This window comes from Oryctolagus cuniculus, chromosome 16 (genome assembly GCF_964237555.1).
Source record: "Oryctolagus cuniculus chromosome 16, mOryCun1.1, whole genome shotgun sequence".
Lineage (NCBI taxonomy): Eukaryota > Metazoa > Chordata > Mammalia > Lagomorpha > Leporidae > Oryctolagus > Oryctolagus cuniculus.
Genome location: NC_091447.1, coordinates 43,756,829 through 43,780,857, shown reverse-complemented (window position 1 = coordinate 43,780,857; position 24,029 = coordinate 43,756,829). Strand labels below are relative to the sequence as shown.

The following is a 24,029-nucleotide window of genomic DNA, read 5'->3' as shown; positions in this document are numbered from 1 at the left end:
CACTGGCTACTCTCAAATTTTTATTTCTGGCTTAAACCTCTTTCCTGATCTCCAGACTCAAATACCTAAGGATGTCATCACTTCCTGGATTCCTAATGCAATGTCTCCAACTTGTCACACCCAAACTGAACTAATGGTCTCCTCCAAGTGTTCTCCATCTCTGTTGTCGACAACTCCATCATTCACTCAGGCCAAAACACTGGAGTCACTCTTAACTCCTCTCTCAAACTTTACATTCATTCTACAACTCCACTGGTAATATCAGTTCCATATTCAAAAAATAACAAGATTCTGATCCCATATTGTCACCTCCACTACCACTACTATTGTCCAAACACCCAGTAATCCCGTTCTTGTTTGGATTATTTCCAACAGCATCCAAGATTGCCCCAGTCTCTCTTCATAGCAGGCAGACATCTTTTAATAACATAACCCAGGGCCGGTGCTGTGCGGGTGGGGCCGCTGCCTGCAGTGCCGTGGGGAAGTGAACCAGCAGATGGAAGGCTTTCTCTCTGCCTCTCCTTCTCTCTCTGTGTAACCCTGACTTTCAAATAAATAGATGAATCTTAAAAAAAGAAAATAACCCAAACCATGTCACTCTGCTCAAAATTTCTCCAGTTGCTTCTAATTGTAAACAGAAAAAAAGCCAAAGTGCTTTCTTACAATGAACTATGAACTCCTGAACTCTATAGGATCTGATCGCGTTGCCCCCTACCCTCATTACTTCTCTGACTTTATCTCCTATTATTCTCCTGGATGTTTTACTCCACTCTAGCCACCCTTGCTTCCTGTTTATCCTTTATCGCCGCTTGAGAGGCTTTGGATTGCTATCAGCTCACTTATCTCCATGGCCCACTCCCTCATCTTTCTCAAGTCTTGGCGAGATAGCATCTTCTTGGGGAATGACTTGAATGAATAAATTATATAAATGACTGGTATGATATGACATGAATGGACAGGTGTCAAATCACTAGTGCCACACATTTGCCCTTCCTCGGGTTCACTCCCCAACTGACTACAAAAGCTGGATGGGAAGCCGGGAGCCAGAGCTGCTTCCGGGTCTCTCCCGTGGGTTAAGGGACCCAAGCACTTGGGACATCTTCCTCTGCTTTGCTAGGCCCTTAGCAGGGAACTGGAACAGAAGAGCAGCAGCTAGGACTGGAACCAGCGCCAGGTGGGGGCTTAACCTGGTATGCCAGAGCACCCCCCTCCCACCTTTTCCTTTTTTAACCCCAAGTTTCACTGAATATCACCAATACGTTGAACTCGCAGCTTGTTTCCACTCCTGACAGTTTCTCAGCCCAACCTCACTCAACAAAGGAGAGGGGAACTCAACATCAGTATTCAACCTAAGACAGGATCATTTGTATTCACTCTAGGAACGGAGGGTTGGCGAATGGGAGGGTGGTGAAGGGGGCAGGAGGAGGATTGCGGGGCCAGGTGAGTGGAAGAAACGGAAGAGTAATGATCAATTTATAGACGTGACCAGTCAACCCAGCAGTATTTATTCGGAGCAAAGCCCTGTGCTAGTCGTTTATTAATGCCACGGTGAGCAGGATCCATGAGGGGGTCCGTGCCTCCAAGGAGCCAGGAATATCAGGTGACCTAAGAAGCACGCAAGCCAACAAAACGCGTGCAGAGGACATCAAGGAAATTCGAGAAAAACGGCAACCGACATTAATTCGGGGCGATTCGGTAGGCCAGGGGCAGTCACAAAGATGACCACCCTTCCCCAATCCCAGGACAGGTAACGTGTGTCGTGTCAGGTGGTGCGCCCGGGCTGGGTCCCCGAGAGCACCGCTGCCAGAGGCCCCAGCGAGGCTGGATGGGAGTGCAGGTTCAGCAGGAGCCCTCCCGGGGGCGGGGGGCGAACAAAGACAGGAGCCGTGTGCGTGCAGGCGGAGGCGTGCGAGGTGGGCCTCGGAGGACCCGGCAGCCTGGGCGGGAACCGGCGTGGGCCAGGGGGCGGGACTGCGAGGCCAGGGAAGTCACCGCCGCAGTCGCCGCTCTCCCGGTTTCTGGCGTGGAGGAGTCCACCTAGGTTGAAAAGCCGGGGTCCGGCAAGTCTCTCCCGCCTGCTGGCCACTGTGGCTGCTCAGAGGTCCTTCATATCTGATGGCTTCGTGATTGGAAAAACCGCTCTGTTTGAAGAGCGCCGAGTCCCGCGCACCGTGGCGGCACTGCTGGCCGGCGGGCGGGCGGCCCTGGACACCGCTCCCGCCTCAGCCCCGCCGCCGCCGGGAGCCGCCGGGAGCCGCCGGGCCGCGGGAGGACGGCGCGGGCGGGGGCGGGGCCGCGGCGCACCTGCCCGGCGCGGCGGCTGCGCGGACCGACGTCCCCCCCCCCCCACGACGCCCGCCGAGTGTTTACGTGGAGACGAAGATGGCGGCGGCGGTGACGGCGCTGGCCGTGCGGCCCGGGACGAGCCGCCAGTGAGCGCGGAGGCTGCTCGCGCTCCGGGCGGGGCCGCGCCGCGCCGGGCCTGCTCGCTGGGCCGCGGAGCTCGCCGCCCCACCTCCGCCTGAACCGACCTTTCCTGTCTCCCCCAAACCCCGCCCGCTGCTCCGCCGCCTTCCCGCAGAGGCCATGGAGGACGAGGAGCGACAGAAGAAGCTGGAGGCCGGCAAAGCGAAGGTAGGAGAGGCGGAGGCAGCCGGGCCCGGGGAGGGAGGCGGCGGCTGGGCAGGGTGGGAGGGGGCCTGGGAGCGGAGCTGGCGGCGGCCGGCGCGCGCTGGCTGGCGGGGAGCGAGGTGCCGCGGCCCCGCGTTTCCCCCTCGCCCCTTGTTCCAGTAGGGGCGAAGCCCGGCGCCCCCTCCTCGCCGCCGATACTTGGGTGCTGAGTGAACGGCGTGGCTGCTTTCTCGTAAATGCCCAGGGCTGCCGTCAGCTGGTGTTTAATTGCTCCCGAATCTCAGCCTTTCACTTTCTTCAGGGGGTGTTCTGGGCGGTGCAGGCGTTGTGCTGCCCAGCGAGGAGATTCAGGGCTTCTCCTTTATTTGGGGGGGATTGGCGCGCGGCCGGCGGCTCGCCCGCCTCTCTGGCACGCTGGCACTCCGGGGCGTGTGTGATTGGCCTGTGACAGCTGCCTCGGCAGTGGCTCGAGTGTGCCACAAGTGCCAGCTGTGAACTTGGCTGCAGGGGCGTTGACAGAAGCGTGCCTTTGTATGTCTGTCTGCGGAGGTCTTTGTCGCGGCACCGAGGCTGTCTGCATGGAACTTCTGGGAACCCAGAGGTTCTGTGTTCCAAGTGACACCTACAGAATTCCTGCTTTGAGTAATGTCGTTGTCCTCTGTGTAGCTCCGGTGAGCCGCTGTTTCGTGTGTGTGCGCGCGCGCACGAAAAAGCCTGTAAAGCAAACAATACAAAATCATACACAGGTGTCATTCCTTGGGCTTCATGAAAAACTTGACACGAGATACATTTGAATAACCTATTTCTTTTAAACATTGCGTGTTAGACGTGTCTTCTGGTTGGCCCCAAAGGACCCCTTCTTCTTTACAACGAAATGACCTTTTGTAGGTTATCTGCTAATCTCTGTAGAGGTAATTGTCAGCAATCATACTTGGACTGCGGTTAAATGGTAGTGTAGTTAACTGTTTCTCCTCTCCGCCTTCCCTCCCCTCCCCCCACATAAACAAAGGAAACCGGGGCCCTGGCTGCAGTCCTCCGGGAAGGGCCACCTGCAGAGGTGCAGCAGGAGAGTGCTCATCCCAGGTGTGTCTGCCTGCGTGTGTAACGTAGCAATGCAGTGGGCTTTGCAGGAAGCTCCCTCCGCCCGAGGTCCAGGCTCACAGGTAGCCAGGTGGACTTTTAGAATCTGTACATGGAGGGAAGGGGAACAGGGCACCTTCCAGAGCCCCCAAATTGCTTACATTACACAAACCCCGTGTGTCCCTTGAGGGAGGTTAGCTGTGTGCTGGCTTCCAGAAGCACTGAAGTTCTAATCTGTCTGGCTTGGGAATTTTTACTGCTTGCCCCCAAAAATGTCTTTCCTAAAAACATGTGAAGCAGTCCCATGAAAGGTGATTTACTTTGGACAGACATATATCATGATAGAGGATTTAATTAAATAGTTGTAAGTAGTTGATTTGGCAAAATGGAGTTCTGTATGCTCTAGCGGTGTGTGTGTGTGTGTGTGTTTCAAAATTCTACCAATGGAGTAATGTTAATAGGTTAACTTGTATTTCAGAAGTTTATCTTCTTCTGGAGTTAAGCCTGCTTTTCCCAGTGAGAAATCTGTGAAACGTATAAGGCAGGATATGTTTGGGGCCACATTAGCTCTGCAATAAAAATACCGAAATAAGTCTTGAGAGATGATATGAAGAGACTGGCTTTCTAAGATGTATAAATGCAATGGAATAGTATGCAGCCATTAACGTTATGAAGACTAACAGCATGGAAGATAGAATGAAAATGGCATCATCAAAAATAGTCTATAAATTATTTCCTCTCTATATAAGCATGTGTTTTAGTTAGGACTGAAAAACATTGGGTTCTTTTTTTTTTTTTTTTTTTTTTTTGACAGGCAGAGTGGACAGTGAGAGAGAGACGGAGAGAAAGGTCTTCCTTTGCCGTTGGTTCACCCTCCAATGGCCGCCACAGCCGGCGTGCTGCGGCCGGCGCACTGCGCCTATCCGAAGGCAGGAGCCAGGTACTTATCCTGGTCTCCCATGGGGTGCAGGGCCCAAGCACTTGGGCCATCCTCCACTGCACTCCCTGGCCACAGCAGAGAACTGGCCTGGAAGAGGGTCAACCGGGACAGAATCCGGTGCCCCGACCGGGACTAGAACCCGGTGTGCCAGCGCCGCAAGGTGGAGGATTAGCCTAGTGAGCCACGGCGCCGGCCCAAAACATTGGGTTCTAAATGTAGTCATTCAGCACAAGCCATCTTGAACTCCCATGTTATGCCAGGGGCTGGAGATATAGAGGTGGTGACAATCTTTTTTCAAGTTAGATCACAGTGTACCCTAGAATGATACCTATCAGTGAATGCTAAATAAATGAAGAGCAGAATGACTAATGAGTTGTTAATGGGTGCAGCTTTACTAGTATGGTTATAGTTTAGTAACAATAGGGGCCAGCGCTGTGGCATAGTGGGTAAAGTCGCTGCCTGCCCTAACGACATCCCATACGGGCACAGGTTTGGGTCCTGGCTGTTTCACTTCCTATCCAGCTCTCTGCTATGGCCTGGGAAGGCAGAAGAAGTTGGCCCAAGTCCTTGAGCTCCTGCACCTTCATGGGAGACGTGGAAGAAGCTCCTGGCTCCTGGCTTCAGATCGGCACAGCTCTGGTAGTTGGCAGCCATCTGGGGAGTGAACCAGCATGTGGAAGACCTCCCCCCCCCCCCCCCGCCTCTGCTTCAAAAGTAGCAATAATCTGGAATTATCATAATTTAAAGATTTCATTGCTGGCATCAGAAACCACTTAGAATTTTCAGTTTCCAAAATTTGTTGAGAGATTAGATTCTTCAAATGTCTCATTCGTTCATTAGATTTACATATTGCATTTGGTAATGTTTTTATCTCATTTTTTTTAAAGATTTGTTTATTTGAAAGGCAGAGTTATATATAGAGAGAAGGAAACAGAGAGAGACCTTCCATCTGCTGGTTCACTCCCCCAAATGACCACACAGCTAGGCTGAAGCCAGGAGTCTGAAACTCCATCCAGGTCTCCCATGTGGGTGACAGGAACCCAAGCACTTGGGTCATCTTCTGCTGTTTCCCAGGTGCATTAACAGGGAGTTGGATCAGAAGTGGAGCAGCCAGGATTCAAACTGGTGCTTGTATGGGATGCCAGCGTTGCAAGCGGCAGTTTAACCTACTGTATCACAGTACTGGCCCTGATAATACAGTTTTTTTTTAAAGATTTATTTATTTGAAAGGCAGAGTTACATCAAAAGAGAGAGAGATCTTCCATCTACTGGTTCACTTCCCAAACAGTCACAGTGGCCAGGGCTGGGCTGGTCCATGGCCAGAAAGAAGCTTCTTCCGGGTCTCCTATGTGGGTGCAGGGGCCCAAGCACTTGGGCCATCTTCCTCTGCTTTCCTAGATGCATTAGCAGGGAGCAGGTGGCTTAACCCCTGCACCATAGTACTGGCCCCAGGTAATTTAGGGTTTTTTTTTTTCCCCAAAGAAGCCATTTATTCAATAAGTACAAATTTCATAAGTACAACTTTAGGAATATAATTTCATTTTTTTAAAAGATTGATTTATTTGAAAGGCAGAGAGAGAGCTTCCATCTGCTGGTTCACTCCCCAAATGGCTGCAACGGCTGGAGGTACAATGATCCGAAGCCAGGAGCTTCTTCCGGGTCTCCTACATGGGTGAAGGGGCCCAAGGACTCGGGCCATCCTCCACTGCTTTCCCAGGCCACAGCAGAGAGCTAGATTGGAAGTGTAGCAGCCAGCACTGGAACTGGCGCCCATATGGAATGCCGGCGCTGCAGAACGGGGCTTTAATCCGCTGCACCACAGCACCAACCCCTATAATTTAGTTTTTTGTTTTTTTTTTTTTTTTAAGATTTATTTTATTTATTTGACAGGCAGAGTTACAGAGAGAGGTAGGGACAGAGAGAGGTCTTCCATCTGCTGGTTCACTCCCCTGATGGCCGCAACACTTGGAGCTATGCCAATCTGAAGCCAGGAGCCAGGAGCCTCTTCCCTTTCTCCCACGCAGGTGCAGGGGCCCAAGGACCTGGGCCATCTGCTCCTGCTATCCCAGGCCACAGCAGAGAGCTGGATCGGAAGTGGAGCAGCAGGGACTAGACCCGGCGCCCATATGGGATGCCAGGGCGTTAACCCGCTGCGCCACAGCTGCCGGCCCCTATAATTTAGTTTTAAAGCCATAACTTTTAAATATTTTTCTTGATAATTGGTAAGCTTTTCATAGAAAAAATTTCTTTGTATCTAGACCTTACAAACAATCATTTTGAGTTAGAAAAATGTTTATAAATAATACCTAGTTAAGAAAAAGTTACAAGATGATACATATTTATAACGTGTTTTTAAAAAATATACCAAGATAGAATTGTGATTATATCTGGGTGGTGGTTATAGGCAATTTTAATTTTCTTTACTTTTTTTATTTTCAAATTCTCCAAAATATGTGTATTATTGGGAAAACCATTCAAATGACATTTTTAAAAATAAGGCCTATGAAAATCAACATTATGAAAATCAATATTATGTTTATGTGACCATTAAAAAGAACAGAAAATGAGGACAGATTAGCTAGGTTCTGGGGCAAGTGTTTTGGCCTGGTAGGTAAGACTCTAATGAAGATGCTTGCCTCCCACTTCAGAGTACCTGGGTTTGAGCCCCGGTCCCGGCCCCGGTCCCGGTCCCAGTCCCTGTTCCTCCTGCTCTAGCTTCCTGCTAAGGCAGACCCTGGGAGACAGTGGTGATGACTGAAGTAATTGGGTTCCTGCTACCGATGTGGAAGAACTGGACTGAGTTCCCAACTCCTGACCTGGGCCCGAGGTGGAGACCAGTGTGGCCATTTGAGGTGTGAACCAGAAGATGGAAAATCACTCTCTTCACCAAAAAAAAAATAAAAATGGTTTTCTGTTTTAATATAGTTCAGTACTGCTTGTATGGTTTACTTGGGGTTCTGTATTATTAGAAATTTGCAGGTCTCCTTTTTGTTTTTGTTATTTTCCTTCCTTATTGCTGTCAATTCTTATTGCTATGGAGAAGCTAATTTTTTGCCTCCTTCTCATGTGCTTCCCTGGTTTGCTGTTTTAGATGTGCTGTGACTAAAGAACCTAGAACTGAGGTTTATAGGATGGCTTGTAAAAAATCAAGAGCCAGTGGAGCTAGTGAGTGGGCTTACGTAGCAGTTGAGTTTTTCTGCTGCTTGGTGGTTTTTCACTTTGCAAAGGATCCTCAGGTGGGTCCTCAGTATTGATGTTGGAAGAAGCCTGACACGTGGAGATGTTAGATGTGGCTGCGTTTTTAAGTAAATATTGTCTGAACTGGACTAACCCCATTTACAACATGCTGACTGCTGTCTTTGTGTTGAACCAGATCTGTATCCTGTCTCCACCTCAGATGACTTCATTTTTTTCCCAAGTAAAATTGTTATATATTAATTATAAGAAGATAGCAATATTACAAATTAGAGGACAATTTTGTATTTATTATAAAATTATTACTCAGATTCACATTAGGCATACTTTTTAAAGTTCTAATGTAGCAGAATCGAACAGAAAGTTTTACACCAATTTTTCATTTTATGTAATTAGCACTTGTTGAATAATTATTAAAATTATTACCTGTTGCATTCAGTATCTTGTAAGAATATGATTTTAGTTTTTCTAACAATTTTCAGTTTGAAGAGTAGGGCCCATTGCATGTAAAAAGAAAGAGAGGTGGCCGGCACCGCGGCTCACTAGGCTAATCCTCCGCCTAGCGGCGCCGGCACACCGGGTTCTAGTCCCGGTCGGGGCGCCGGATTCTGTCCCGGTTGCCCCTCTTCCAGGCCAGCTCTCTGCTGTGGCCCGGGAGTGCAGTGGAGGATGGCCCAAGTCCTTGGGCCCTGCACCCCATGGGAGACCAGGAGAAGTACCTGGCTCCTGCCATTGGATCAGTGCGGTGCGCCGGCCGCGGTGGCCATTGGAGGGTGAACCAACGGCAAAGGAAGACCTTTCTCTCTGTCTCTCTCTCTCACTGTCCACTCTGCCTGTCAAAAAAAAAAAAAAAAAAAAAAAAAAAAAAAAAAAAAAAAAGGTGTACTTGATAGACAAAGTTACAGTGTTAAATTGTTCTTTGCATATTTCAGATAGACTGCTGGAGACTAAGAAAGTTGTTCCTCTCTGTTTTCAACTTTTTTTTTTTTTTTTTTTTTTTATTTTTGACAGGCAGAGTGGACAGTGAGAGAGAGAGACAGAGAGAGAAAGGTCTTCCTTTGCCGTTGGTTCACCCTCCAATGGCCGCCGCTGCAGCCGGCGCACCGCGCTGATCCGATGGCAGGAGCCAGGATCCAGGTGCTTTTCCTGGTCTCCCATGGGGTGCAGGGCCCAAGCACCTGGGCCATCCTCCACTGCACTCCCTGGCCATAGCAGAGAACTGGCCTGGAAGAGGGGCAACCGGGACAGAATCCGGCGCCCCGACCGGGACTAGAACCCGGTGTGCCGGCGCCGCAAGGTGGAGGATTAGCCTATTGAGCCACGGCGCCGGCCTGTTTTCAACTTTATATTTTGACAGAACTTACTTAGCTTTCGAACTGGAAGCAGCAGTTTGATATCTTTATCAGTATTTATTGCAACACTGGTGCATTCCTATGATTTAAAACTAATGCATGACCCTGAGGATTTGCTGAAGCAAACCAGGGTGTTTAGAGAGCTGATGACAGAGGAAAGAATGGGTCTTGAAGTATGATTGAATGGAGGTGTCACAGGCGAATCCCAGAAATGACAGGAACTGGGACGCAGAAGTGACAAGGTCCAGTGAGGAGGCAGCTTTGGTTAAAAACAGTGTTTGTCCCACTGTTGTCCCATTCCAGTCCCTTGGATGTGTCCTGTGTCTTCACTTCCTCTCTTCCAGGCACTGTCATTTAACTTTCAGTTTCGCTGGCAGGCACCTCGGATTTCCTAGTTAGATAGCACAGGGAAGAGAGGAAGTGAAAATGATAGGACACAGACAAGGAGCTGGAAAGTGACCAGAGGGGGACAGCATTGTTTTAAAGCAAAAATATATCATTTTTAGAAATAAAGTATTAAACTGTGATGAGAGGATATTTATTTGTTAGAGGCTACTGGTTATGGAAAAGTAAGTGAATTTCCTCTAATATAGCAACTAGAGAGGGGTCCCATGATAAAATGTTAAACATTCAGTGATAAAGGACATTCTTTATATTCATTTCTCAGTACAGTCCCATGAAAATCAAAATTAGGCATCTTATTTAATTGGTTAGCATCCTTTTGAAAACTTTAATTTGGAAAAGCTACAGAATTACTAAAAGTTTACTTTTAAAGGTTCTTTTGTGTCTTAGGTGAGAGAGAGAAAAAGGGAGGGAGGGAGGGAGTATAGAATTTATAATACTGCTTTTTGACCTGGTAGAAAAGGTACAAAAACTTTGGAGACATTTGTATGCTCGTTTGTTCAAACAGCATCTGAACTCCTACAACTGCAACTATGGATTTTTAGGTAGCAAGCATTTGTTTAAGTGATCATAAATTCTGTGCCTGATTGTGGGACTAACCCTGTCATAGTACATGAATCTCAGCAGGTGTTTTGAAGGATAGATGAAATAACAATTGAAAACTTTTTGGGTTCTTATGGTGCTACATATAAAGAACCTATAAGTAATTTTGAAATTGAATTGAAACGCACTTAACAAAAATTAAGCATTTTAAAGCAGACAGTTTAGTGGCATAACAAAGTTATGCAACCACCACTTCTATCTAGTTCTAAAACATTTTTATCATTGCAGAGTAAAACCCTGTGTCTGTTAAACAGATAACCTTGGTTCCCTCCTCCTCCAGCTGCTAGCAACTACCACTTTGCTTTCTGTGTCTGTGGGTTTACCTGTTGAAGATTTTTCATGTAAATAGAATCATGCGCACATTTGTGTCTGGCTTCTTTAACTTAGCATAGCATTTTTTAGGGTTCATCTGTGTTGTAGCATATATTAGTACTTCATTCCCTCCTAGGTCTGAATAAGAATTCATTGTGTGTACACCACAGTTTGCTTATCCATTTATCCATTGGTGGACATTTGATTATTTTCAACCTTTGGCTATTATGAATAGTGCTGATGTGAACATTTGTAAACAAATATTTTAGTACTAGTTTTTAATTCTCTTTGGTACATATCCCTAGGACTGAAATCGCCGCATCATGTGGTGAGTCTATTTAATTTTTTGAGGAATTGCTAACCTGTTTTCCCATAGTGGCTGTACAATTTTACATTCCCATCAGCAGTGTAGAGGGTTCCGTTTTCTCCATATCCTTACAAACATTTGTGTTGTCCAGTTGTTATAGCCATCCTGATAGGTATGAAGTGTCTTGTGGTTTTGATTTGCATTTTCCTAATGATGAAATGAGATCGAGCAGCTTTTTTCATGTACTTGTTGGCCATTTGTAGATCTTCTTGTTCTAGTTATTTTTTGACATTTTAATTGGGTTAATACCTACTTTTATATAATATTAATGTATTTTATGTGCATATACATATGGAGAAAGAACACGAGTGTGTTCACATGGCAAGAGGGGAACAGATAGATGCACACAGCCAGGCAGATTATCTTTCATCCTGATTTGTTTAACCTTCTGGACTCTGCCAAAATTTAAACTGTTGCTTCCCCTTTGCATAATAGGTTCTCGGTGAGCTGATTAGATAAAGATGCTAAAGTTTGATCTCTTTGTGGGTCAGAGTCATTCCATTCCATGGCCACCTGTTTTACAAGTGCATACAGTTGGTCAAAGGGGCACCTGTTGGGGTTTTGGCTTGATCTCTATCAATCCATACCTACTGTGAAGGAAAAATGACTTAGTTTCTCGTAACAAAAAGGCCTGTCATTTTTGTAAGTGAACACAATAGATCTGTATAGATATTTCACCAAAGCAACATATTTTTGTTGTCATATGTGACATCTTTTACTTTTTATGATAGTCGTCATCAAACTGCACCTTAATGGATACTTAATGCCCTCCTAGGAAAACTGCTTAAGGTGTTGGTTGATTTGGACATGGCATTTAACAACATCCAGAAGTGCTAAATATTCAGACTATTTAAAAACTTAGCATTGTATCAGGAGTATTTTTGCCTGGGTTACCAGTAAACTTCAAAAAGTACATGGAAAATGGAATTAAAGGGTAAGTTTATTTTTGGTTCAAAAATTTGAAACCCATGAATATGAGGGACTTCAGGAAGTTCATGGGATATGTGTATTATGAAAAAAAACTATGCATAAATTTCAATTTTTTTTGCACCAAAATAAAGTTATCTGACTCCCTTTTCCATGAACTTTTTGAAATCCCCTTGTCTCTGTTTAAATCTGTAGATGCTTTTGTGCTGTGTAAAATTCCTTTCTCCTCTTTGTTCATGAACAATGTAATGTTTGTTTTTTGTTTCTATCAGGGTTATGATCTCTGGTCTCTGTTCACTGAGGTTTTTATGTGGAATGAGAGTTTCTCTGCCAGTCTAAAGAACTTTTATTTCCTCTTTCAAGAAATCATTTCTTAAAACCCCCAAAGTTATTATGACTATTCAGATCCACTTAAACTTTTTAAGCCCTAATTTATAAAGATTTAAATGTATAAATGGTGTTAATTGAATAGGTTCCCTGATTCACATTTCTCTGAAAAACTAAGAATATAAAATCTGAGCTCTCTTTATTTCTTGGCACTGAACACTGTGGATTCCTTGTTGTTTTACTAAGGATCCTCATTGTGGGCTGTGTGCTTAGGCTGCCTTGATTCCTCAGGGGTCTCAGTTCTGTTCAGGTTCGCACTGTCTTATTGTTTCCCCGGGAAAGATAGGAACAGGGACCAATTATAACTTCAATATTAGTTCCCTGTTTACATGAAAAATCAGACTTAGTGTATGAGGAAGATGTGAGGAATTGCAGTGACTGTGGGGTGTGATTTCAGTTAATTCCCATGCCATTTATATTCTGTTGACTATCCATGTTGATTTCTTGAATCAAATAAATTAATAGATATTGTAAAGGGCAGAGTATGAGCAAATGTGTAAAGATATTAATATCTACTGGAAGTTTGTGTATAAAATAATTGATTTGGGCTGAAGGTTATAGAAACCTTTTTTTCTTTCCATTGCATTTTAGAAATACTGTTTTTGGGCCGGCGCCGCGGCTCACTAGGCTAATCCTCCGCCTAGTGGCGCCGGCACACCGGGTTCTAGTCCCGGTCGGGGCGCCGGATTCTGTCCCGGTTGCCCCTCTTCCAGGCCAGCCCTCTGCTGTGGCCAGGGAGTGCAGTGGAGGATGGCCCAGGTGCTTGGGTCCTGCACCCCATGGGAGACCAGGAAAAGCACCTGGCTCCTGGCTCCTGCCATCGGATCAGCGCGGTGCGCCGGCCGCGGCGGCCATTGGAGGGTGAACCAACGGCAAAGGAAGACCTTTCTCTCTGTCTCTCTCTCTCACTGTCCACTCTGCCTGTCAAAAAAAAAAAAAAAAAAATACTGTTTTTGGTGTGAAACATTTTTTTTCCAAACTTATATTTTAATTAGCACAAATTCCTTTCATAAATATATGTGTGAGCATTTCTAATGAGTTCCCCTTGGCAAGAAAGCTCTCACTTTTCCACTCCAAACAACCAATAGCAATTTTTGTCATAGCACCTGTTGAGAAAAAGAATTTGTTGTTTTTTAGTGAGAATGTGTATTTTTTATAATTTCATAAGATGAAATAAGCAATTTTAATAGATTTCAGGATTTTCATGTTATGACACCAGAGTCCTACTATACTTCCTTTTCTGTAGTCACATGGCTGCTCTCGGTTATCAGATTGATTGTTGAGGTGTAACAGTGATTAGGTTATGTAACTCATATTATCTAACAGCCCCGAAGCAAGAATAGCGATGCTGGCAATTCAGCTATTTGGCAAGAAGCAATAAAGAGCTTCCATCAACTGAAAAGATGACAATACTTAATAATTAAGATTGGGGAGTTTGATACTATTTGTGGTTTCAGGCATCCAAACGGGTCTCGGAGCTATCCTGCATGGATATGGCAGGCATTGACTTTGTAGAGCTATAAGCAAGGTATAGCAAGAGGTGAGACTTGAGAAATAGGCCACGCCTCTGTCTTGAAGACAGAGTTAAGGAGGTGGAGTTCACTCACATTTGGATGTGGTTGTCCATCAGTTTTTAAGCTGGGGAGTAATGTGGTTATGTAGGTTTGCATTTTAAGTCTGTTTGGCATTAATATGTATATATAGATTTACATTTCAGACAGATCCTTTTGGCAGTTGTGTGGATAGGTTAAGGACTAACCTTGTGGGAGGTTATTGAATTGGTACAGGTGAGAGTGAGGTAGGAATGAAAATGGGGAAAAATTAAGAGGTGTAGAAGGTAAATTGGGGAGAGTTTGGTGGTTACAGAAGATTAGTGCTACCACTGAGAGAGGTACAATAGGGAGAGGAGCAGTTTCAGTTGCTGATCCTGGACAAGACTGTGGAATCAGTTTTGGATAAATGGTATTAAAAGTTCCTTATGAGACATTTGAGTGGAATTTTTCAAGTTTTTTTTTTTTTTTTGAAAAATAATTATAGTGATTAAGGGATTAGACTATACCATATACCATATAGACTGTCTTGGATTAGTCCTGGCTCTGCTACTTACAGGTTGTAGGACTTTAGGACATTATTTAACCTTGCTGTGCCTGTCCCTCATCTGAAAAATGAGAACAGTAACAGTACTGGCACTTGAGGGTGTTGTGAAGATTCAGCTAATGAGCGTAGCACCCTTAGAACATTGTCAGACTATGTAAAATGTTCAAGAATTGTTAGCCATTATAGTGGAGCATAGAGGATTAAACTATAGAGTGGAAAATTAGATTGGAGAAATAAGGCTAGGATCAGGTAATGAGTTTTTTCATTTAAGGTAATATGAATTTTTTCCTGAAAATAGCAGAAAACTATTAAAGAATGTGATTTATCATGATTAACCTCTAAAAAGGTTGTCTTTAAAAAAAAAAAAATCACATTCAAGTAGGTATACTGCCACCAGGTGGCAGTTACATGTTATTGCTTTACAAATAAAACAGTAAAGCCATTATTTCTTTTTTCTTTTGTTTTTTTTTTTTTTTTAATTTTTTTTTTTTTAATTTTTTGACAGGCAGAGTGGACAGTGAGAGAGAGAGACAGAGAGAAAGGTCTTCCTTTGCCGATGGTTCACCCTCCAATGGCCGCCGCGGCCGGCGCACTGCGGCCAGCGCACCGCGCTGATCCGATGGCAGGAGCCAGGTACATGGGGTGCAGGGCCCAAGCACTTGGGCCATCCTCCACTGCACTCCCTGGCCACAGCAGAGAGCTGGCCTGGAAGAGGGGCAACCGGGACAGAATCCGGTGCCCCAACTGGGACTAGAACCCGGTGTGCCGGCGCCGCAAGGCGGAGGATTAGCCTAGTGAGCCGTGGCGCCGGCCAATAATCTTTTTTCTTTTTTTTTAAAGATTTATTTTTATTTACTTATTTGAAAGTCAGAGTTACACAGAGAAATGAAAAGCAGAGAGAGAGAGAGAGGTCTTCTATCTGATGGTTCACTCCCCAGATGGCCACAACGGCTGGAGCTGCGCCGATCTGAAACCAGGAGCTTCCTCTGGGTCTCCCACGTGGGTGCAAGGGCCCAAGGGCTTGGGCCACCTTTTACTGCTTTCCCAGGCCATAGCAGAGAGCTGGATTGGAAGTAGAGCAGCCGGGTCTTGAACCAGCGCCCATGTGGGATGCCAGCACTTCAGGCCATGGCGTTAACTCGCTGTGCCACAGCGCCAGCCCCATTATTTTCTAAATTCTGCCAGAACAGTGAAATTGGATAGATGGGGTGGATGTTTAGCCTAGCAGTTAAGACACTAGTTGGGATGCCCCATCCCACACTGGAGTGTCTGGGTTCGATACTTGTCTCCTGTCCTGACTCCTGCTAATGCAGACCCAGTAAGGCAGCAGCAGTGACTCAGGTAATTCAGTTCCTGCCAACCATGTGGGAGTCCTAGATGGAGTTTCTGGCTTCCAGATTTGGCTCTGCCCGATCTCTGCCATCGTGGGCATTTGAGGAATGAAGAAGGATGGGAGTTCCCTCTCCCTCCCCCACATCCTGTCTTTCCTTTTCTCTCCCTCTTTCCCTCTCCTTCTGATAGATAGAAGCAATATAATTCTGGTAGGGCTCCCCCCACCCCCACGGGAAAAAAAAAAGGTTTTTTTTTTTTTTTTTCCCCCTTGACAGATAGAGTTAGACAGTGAGAGAGAGAGAAAGGTCTTCCTTCCGTTGGTTCACCCCCCCAAATGGCTGCTACAGCCGGAGCTACACTGATCCGAAGCCAGGAGCCAGGTGCTTCTTTCTGGTCTCCCATGCTGGTGCAGGGCCCAAGCACTTGGGCCATCTTCCACTGCCCTCCCAGGCCACGGCAGAGGGCTAGACTGGAAGAGGAGCAACCGGGACTAGAACCCGATGCCCATTTGGGATGCCGGTGCCACAAGCAGAGGATTAACCTAATGAGCCATGGCGCCGGCCCAAAAGTTTTGTTTTTAAAAATCCTAGAGTGCCGGTGCTGTGGTGTAGCAGGTAAAGCCACCGCCTGCAGTGCCGGCTTCCCATGTGGGTGCCAGTTCGAGTCCCAGTCCTGCTCTCTGCTATGGCCTGGGAAAGCAGTAGACAGTGGGCCAAGTCCCTGGGCCCCTGTACCCTCGTTGGAGACCTGGGAGAAGCTCCTGGCTCTTGGCTTCAGATGGGTTCAGTTCTGACCCTTGAGGCCATTTGGGGAGTGAACCAGCAGATGGAAGACTTGTGTCTGTCTCTCTCTGCCTCTGCCTCTCTGTAACTCTTTCAGATAAATAAATCTTTTAAAAAACAAACAAGACCTTGAGGTTAGTTAAGTGAAGGAGAAAAAAGAGAGGGTTATTATACAGTTGGAAAGATTCAGAGGAAGGGTAGAGAGGAGTGTGATTGGGCCTCATGGAAGCTAAGAAGCCATTAGAAGAAATTGATATTTTTGCCTCCATTTCTTCTCTTGTTTCACAAAATCTTATTCTCCTTTTTTATAGACTGGCTTCCTTTACCTACACATCACTTTGTGCGTGATCAGAAATTATGGAATGAGGGGGCTGGCGCCGTGGCGCAGTAGGTTAATCCTCCACCTGCGGCGCTGGCATCCCATATGGGGCGGCGCTGTGGTGTAGCAGGTAAAGCCACCGCCTGCAGTGCCAGCATCCCACATGGGCATTGGTTCTAGTCCCGGCTGCTCCACTTCCAATTCAGCTCTCTGCTATGGCTTGGGAAAGCAGTAGAGGATGGCCCAAGTCCTTGGGCCCCTGCACCAGTGTGAAGACCTGGGGGAAGCTCCTGACTTTGGATCGGCTCAGCTCCGACCATTGTAGCTTGTTGGAGTGAACCAGCAGATGGAATACCTTTCTATATATATATATGTGTGTGTGTGTGTGTGTGTGTATACACACACACACACACACACCTCTCCTCCTCTCTCTGTATAACTCTTTCATATAAATAAATGATTTTTTTTTAAAAAAGGAAAGAAAAATTATATAAATCGTGGCACAAGACTACTTACAGAGTAAGCACCTAGCTGCACAGCTCCCAAATTTTGCTGCATGTTAGAGACACCTGAAAGGCTTTAAAAAATTTGAGCCAGGCCTCACTTTTTTTTTTTTTTTTTTTAAGATTTATTTTGGGAGCGAGGAGGAGGGAGAGAGGGAAAGAGCTAGCAAGCAAGAGCGAGCTCTTCCATCCACTGGTTCACTCTCAAATGGCCTCAAGGCTGGAGCTGGGCTGATCCAAAGCCAGGAGCCGGGAACTTCTGGGTCTCCCACGTGGTTGCAAGGGCCCAAGTATTTGGGCCATCTTCCACTGCTTTCTGAGGCCTATTAGCAAGGAGCTGGACTGGAAGTGGGGCAACTGGAACTCAAAACAGTGCCCACATAGGATTCTGGCACTGCAGGCAGTGGCTTACCCTACTATGCCACAGCGCCGGGCGGCCTCACTGTTTTTGAAGCTCCGCAGTGAGCCATATTAACGTGCAGGACCCACTAAAATAGCCACTCTGTGATTCTTCAACACTGAGTGAGTGTGTGTCATGACCTAAGAGGCAGCAGCTACTTTACTTGGTGTGCAGATGAAGAAGCAAGAATGATTCAATGCTCAAAGGAAAAAGGGCTTACTGGATTCAGAGATGTCTTGTCTGCAGCATGTCTAGAGGGGTGATCCTATAAACTGCCTTTTGTAGTGATTTTGGGAGTATCTGTACATTTTTATGATTGTATCACACAGTGATTTGACAATCCTTTTATAAGATTTCTCTCCCATGCTGTCTTTTTGGACAGCTTTCCTAGATCTTTGTTTCCTGATTCCAGGGAAGAATCTAATTGGCTTACCATTCTTCTCAGCAAAGAGTTAGGGGAGAGGCAGAAGCATTACGTGTGGCAGGAGCTATGAGGACTGGCTTGTTCCCTCTGAAGGAAGCCCTGCGTACTTTAAGGTATATTTAACATTTAGATATTTTAATGTTCCACTCAGGAAAGAATATATATGAAAGATACATAGGGCCGGTGCCGCGGCTCAATAGGCTAATCCTCTGCCTTGCGGCGCCGGCACACCGGGTTCTAGTCCCGGTCGGGGCACCGGATTCTGTCCTGGTTGCCCCTCTTCCAGGCCAGCCCTCTGCTGTGGCCCGGGAGTGCAGTGGAGAATGGCCCAAGTGCTTGGGCCCTGCACCCACATGGGAGACCAGGAGAAGCACCTGGCTCCTGGCTTCGGATCAGCGCGGTGTGCCGGCCATAGCGGCCACTGGAGGGTGAACCAACAGTAAAGGAAGACCTTTCTCTCTGTCTCTCTCTCTCTCTCACTGTCCACTCTGCCTGTCAGAAAATAAATAAACAAACAAACAAACAAACAAACATAGAAGATACAAAGATTAATTATAAAAAGCACACTCTCTACTTAGGTTAAGAAACAAATGTATAAATATGTCTGAAACCTTTCCCCATCCAGTCTCACCCCTATGTGTACATAAACAGTTTGTTTTCCTTGATTTGAACATTTTTTTTTTTTTTTTTTTTGACAGGCAGAGTGGACAGTGAGAGAGAGAGACAGAGAGAAAGGTCTTCCTTTGCCGTTGGTTCACCCTCCAATGGCCGCCGCGGCTGGCGCGCTGCGGCCGGCGCACCGCGCTGATCCGATGGCAGGAGCCAGGAGCCAGGTGCTTTTCCTGGTCTCCCATGGGGTGCAGGGCCCAAGCACCTGGGCCATCCTCCACTGCACTCCCTGGCCACAGCAGAGGGCTGGCCTGGAAGAGGGGCAACCGGGACAGAATCCGGCGCCCCGACCGGGACTAGAACCCGGTGTGCCGGCGCCGCTAGGCGGAGGATTAGCCTAGTGAGCCGCGGCGCCGGCCTTGAACATTTTCTTTTAAAGACTTATTTATTTATTTATTTGAAAAGCAAAGTTACAGAGAGTCCGAGGGTGAGACAGAGAGGTGCACTTCCATCAGCTGGTTCACTCCCCAAATGGCCGCAACAGCCAGAGCTAGATGGACTCAGCCAGAAGCCTTGGGTCTTCTAGGTCCCCCACATGGGTGCAGTGGCCCAAGGACTCCGGCCATCATCTGCGCTCCCAAGCTCATTAGCAGGGAGCTGGATTGGAAGTGGAGCGGCTGGGACCCTACCTGGTGTCCATAAGGGGTGCTGGCGCCCCAGGCAGCAGCTTTACCTGCTACACCATAGCACTGGCTCCTCTAGATTTGAACTTAATGATGTCATCCTGTGTGTAGTCTTCAGTGATGACTTTTTGTTCAGTGTCATGTAGAACGTAGTATTCCGCTATCAGGGTCTGCTCTCCTGCAGTGAGTATTTCCTACAACGGTAGTTTCCATTTTCTTCTCTGTTACAAATACACTGTCACTGTGTTGATTTTTGTTTATCTTCTCATGCACAGCATGTACCCAGGGATTACAGATGTGCAGGGATTGGGATCCCATGATTCCACAGTCCCTGAGAAGTAGTGAGCATGTCAGAAATGAGGTAGAAAGAGGGACTGAGGTAAAAGACAAACTGCTATGTATGTGTTTATTATGTGCCTGATTTTATCACCTAAGTGATCCCTGGCATTATGGACCATTGAACTGACCAATTGTAACAGTTCTTTTATTTTCTGTTACTATTTCCTGCAAAAACTGTATATATATATCAGAAGAAATCAATTATAATCCAAGATTATAAGCGAACTAGCCTCTAATGGTAAACTGGCGTGTGTTTATTCTGCCGAGAGAGGATGTCTGTTACAGAGATGTGCTTTAGGGATCCTCCTTCATGTAAACCCTGCAGGGTTATTTTTGTTTGTTTTTAATGATGATGAATTTTATAATAGGCCAAACTAGGTAAGGTTATGGGCAAAGTGCCCCCCTCCCTATCCAGCATTAGCAATAACTGAGGTGACAGAGAAATGAAGCAGAAGTGGCAATATCCGAATAGTGCTTGTCTGTCTTTGGCGATGAGGTTTCTGGTGGGTGTGTGGGTATAATATATACTTTTAAAAGTATGTGGCATTAACATGAGGCCCTTAATAATTTTATCAGTGAATAGTCCTTACATACCTGGAGAAGGAGGCAGTGAGCACCTTGCAAAGACGACAGTCACCATGGTCTGATTGTTTCACGGTTTGTTGTTTCTTTGCTTCCTGTATAAGTATATTTTTAAACTCCACTTGCATCACATTCTGTATGCAATTTTGTTTTCTTTTTTATCCAGCTTTATGTTGAAAACATTTCTGCACATTAGTTTTTTTGAAAGCATCATTTTTGACAACTACATAATATTACGTTGCATGATTGTGTAGTAATATGACCATGGGCCTGTTCCATCATCTTTTTTTTTTTTTTTTTTTTTTTTTTTTTTGATATTTTGACAGGCAGAGTGGACAGTGAGAGAGAGAGACAGAGAGAAAGGTCTTCCTTTTGCCGTTGGTTCACCCTCCAATGGCCGCCGCGGCCGGCGCACCGCGCTGATCCGATGGCAGGAGCCAGGAGCCAGGTGCTTTTCCTGGTCTCCCATGGGGTGCAGGGCCCAAGCACCTGGGCCATCCTCCACTGCACTCCCTGGCCACAGCAGAGAGCTGGCCTGGAAGAGGGGCAACCGGGACAGAATCCGGCGCCCCGACCGGGACTAGAACCCGGTGTGCCGGCGCCGCTAGGCGGAGGATTAGCCTAGTGAGCCGCGGCGCCGGCTTGTTCCGTCATCTTAATTTCTTTTTTCTTTTTTTTTTAAAGAGACTGTGCAGGTACTCTGTGCTGAGGAATAATGTCTCTTTTCTGTGAAGTAACTTTTTTTCTTTTACTTAAAAAGTATTTATTGAGTCTGTGTACAACCACTAGAACCACTGTTCTAGACTTAGAGTTCATGGGCTTTGATTTTGATTAAAAATCACTGCTCTCCTAGAGCTGAGCTTCCAGTTACTTGTTCTTGAACAACAATAATAGAACTCCATTAATTAATAACATAATGAATACTTAGAAGTGACGCATTCTAAACACCATAGTGGAATCATTTCCCTTTGTATTCTGTGTCATCTTTATTTGTTCATTGACTTGTTCTTTTGAAAAACTAAGAATCAGCTTTTCGTATGGTAGAATTCTAGGTTTTCTCCTTTATAATTGGGGTTAGGGAGAAGAGAAAGGAAGGGGAATGATTGAAAAAATTTCTCAAACACTCTAAAAACTGGCAGAACCTCAAACTATCCTTAATGTGTCTCCTCATTGTACAGTTAACTGAATTGGGCCAAGAGTAAGTGGCTTGTCCAGTGTCACAGCCAGTTTATTAGAGTCTCTGTGCACCCAACAGTCTCTATTATGTGTAAGTTGTATTCTTTTTGAAATTCAACAAATATTTTTGCCCATTGTCTGCCAGGCCAAGAAATACAATAAAATAGGCAATTTTAAGATGATTCCTTAAGCTGCAGACATGAAGGTGTTACAAAAACTATGTTTAAAAAAAAATGTTGCGTTGAATGAGATGATAGGATGTAAGTGGTTTTGTGGCTCAGCAATGTAGAATCCTGTGGTCTTCCCCACCCTCAGGTCCACTTGGCGGTGCTGTTTTATGATACCACTGGAAATTGCGCTTCAGCACATCCTTGAAGTGCTGCTTTTGTCTTCGTAGCTTTCAGCTGCTCTGCTTCAGCTCTGTGTGCGTGTGACCCTCAGGTGCACTGTTGTGATCTTTTTGTTTCCAGAGTTAAGTTGCTGGAGTTTTGTTGTAATAGTTTATCATTCACTAAGGAATAATAAAAAGGTTTGAAGGCAGCACTGACCAGTACAGATAGTCACCATAATTAGAATTAATTAGTATTTATTAAATTTTCTACAGTAAAAATATAGGAAGTAGCCCTACTTAGACCTATTTTGAACACCGGAGACTAGGAAACACATTTAAAAATATTTTGTAACCTGATCTTTGGGAAAGTTTGTGGTGTTACGTTGGTTTTATTTTCTCTCCAGTTTTGTCAAAATAAAAGTTCTTGTCAGCTTGGTGGTTTCATTTGTTCATATCTTTAAAGTTAATGTTCCAGGATTGTGAGATGTAGTGAGAAATGAAGAAAGGAAGAGAGCTGAGAGTGTACAGAGGACGCAGATTGGTAGAACTGAAAAAGTTGGGTTTGAGGTCAGATATTCTGTTCTATTTTGCTAATTACTGATTATGATCTTGGGTAATTTATTCATATTCATTCACCTCAGATCATACCTTTTTTTTTAAGATTTATTTATTTATTTAAAAGGAAGAGTTACAGTAAGAGACAGATCTTCCATCTGCTGGTTCATTCCTCAAATAGTCACAACTGCCAAGGCGAGGCCAGGTTGAAGCCAGGAGCCAGGAACTCCATCTGGGTCTCCCCTGTGGGTGCAGGGACCCAAGCTGTTGGGCCATCTTCTGCTTTCCCAGGTGCATTAGCATAGAGCGGGATCAGAAGTAGAGCAGCCAGGACTCAAACCAGTGCCCTTATGGGATGCCAGTGTTGCAGGTAGCAGCTTAACTCACTGCACCACAACACCGTCCCCAAAGCCTGCATTTTTTTTCCCCAGTATTCCTTGACCTCTTCCCACATCACCAGTTATTGGCTCTCTTAATACCTATACTTCTTGAAGCATTTTTGTAATCGCTTGAAAGGATATACTTTGTTTTTTATGTTTGTTTATTTTTCCTGCATGAATTACAGTCATAGGGGTAAGATTTGTACATGTTTTATCCATCACTACACCTCCTGCCCTAACATGGCTGGGAACATGATAGTCAATAAATACTTGTGGGGTAGATGAATGACTACTTGCTTCCTGACATATACCAAGTTGTTTCCATCACAGGTAAAAACCTCTGCAACCGCCGGCGCCGTGGCTCACCTGGCTAATCCTCCGCCTGCAGTGCCAGCACCCCGGGTTCTAGTCCCGGTTGGGGTGCCAGGTTCTGTCCCGGTTGCCCCTCTTTCCAGTCCAGCTCTCTGCTGTGGCCCGAGAAGGCAGTGGAGGATGGCCCAAGTGCTTGGGCCCTGCACCTGCATGGGAGACCAGGAGAAGCTCCTGGCTTCGCATCGGCACAGCACCGGCCGTAGGAGCCATTTGGGGGGTGAACCAACTGAGGGAAGACCTCTCTCTCTCTCTAACTCTGCCTGTCAAAAAATAAAAAATAAAATAAAAAGCTCTGCAACCATAACTCTTTCTAAAGCCTCCTTTTGGAATTTTGGGACAGGAGGCGATCTCATACCATCTCTTTTAATACATACTTGGGACTGTTGAGTTTATGAAACTGTGTTCTTTCACCTCATTTATGTCTCACACAACGAGCTAATAGACTGGCCTAGACTAAAAAGTCCTGTTAACATTCTGTGTATTCTTACTCATGTCTAGCACATGCATGGCACATAGTAAGCACTCATTGAATGTGTAAAGCACTGAAAAAATTCCAATTAGTCATCTTTTGGAGTGCCATTATAGAAACATAGCATCTTTTTACACATTATATAAATTTGTTGTTTTATTGGTAGTGATTTATAAACTTTGAATTTAAGGAATGAATTATTTATGTCATTGATTGATGTTCTGATAAGACATTTGCTTGGGATCTGAACCAATTTTGAAAGACACGTGTATATGGACATAATATCATTCCAGTAAATCTTGCAGCTATTTCTGTGACTACATATGTTAACATTTTTATTATTGGCTTCCAAATGACAAACACAGATGGCTGTAGTCTGAATTTTCCGCATGTTTTAGAATAAATGTTTTCTCAGTCATTTAAAGTGCATCATTTCAGTAACAGACGATTACTGAATTGTGTAGGATTTTTTTGCTTACC

General features: G+C 45.5%; 1 protein-coding gene across 9 annotated transcripts in view; it reads left to right on the top strand.

The window, feature by feature from the left end:
• Positions 1-2,354: 2,354 nt before the first annotated feature.
• Positions 2,355-24,029, top strand: part of AKAP9 (A-kinase anchoring protein 9) — a 166,566-nt gene continuing 144,891 nt past the window's right edge. For 7 of the 9 annotated variants that reach the window (XM_051852748.2, XM_051852742.2, XM_051852745.2 and 4 more), the window contains exon 1: positions 2,501-2,634. In XM_051852748.2, the coding sequence (XP_051708708.2) occupies positions 2,587-2,634 (48 nt within the window). In that variant the 5' untranslated portion in view covers positions 2,501-2,586. 9 annotated transcript variants of the gene reach the window in all.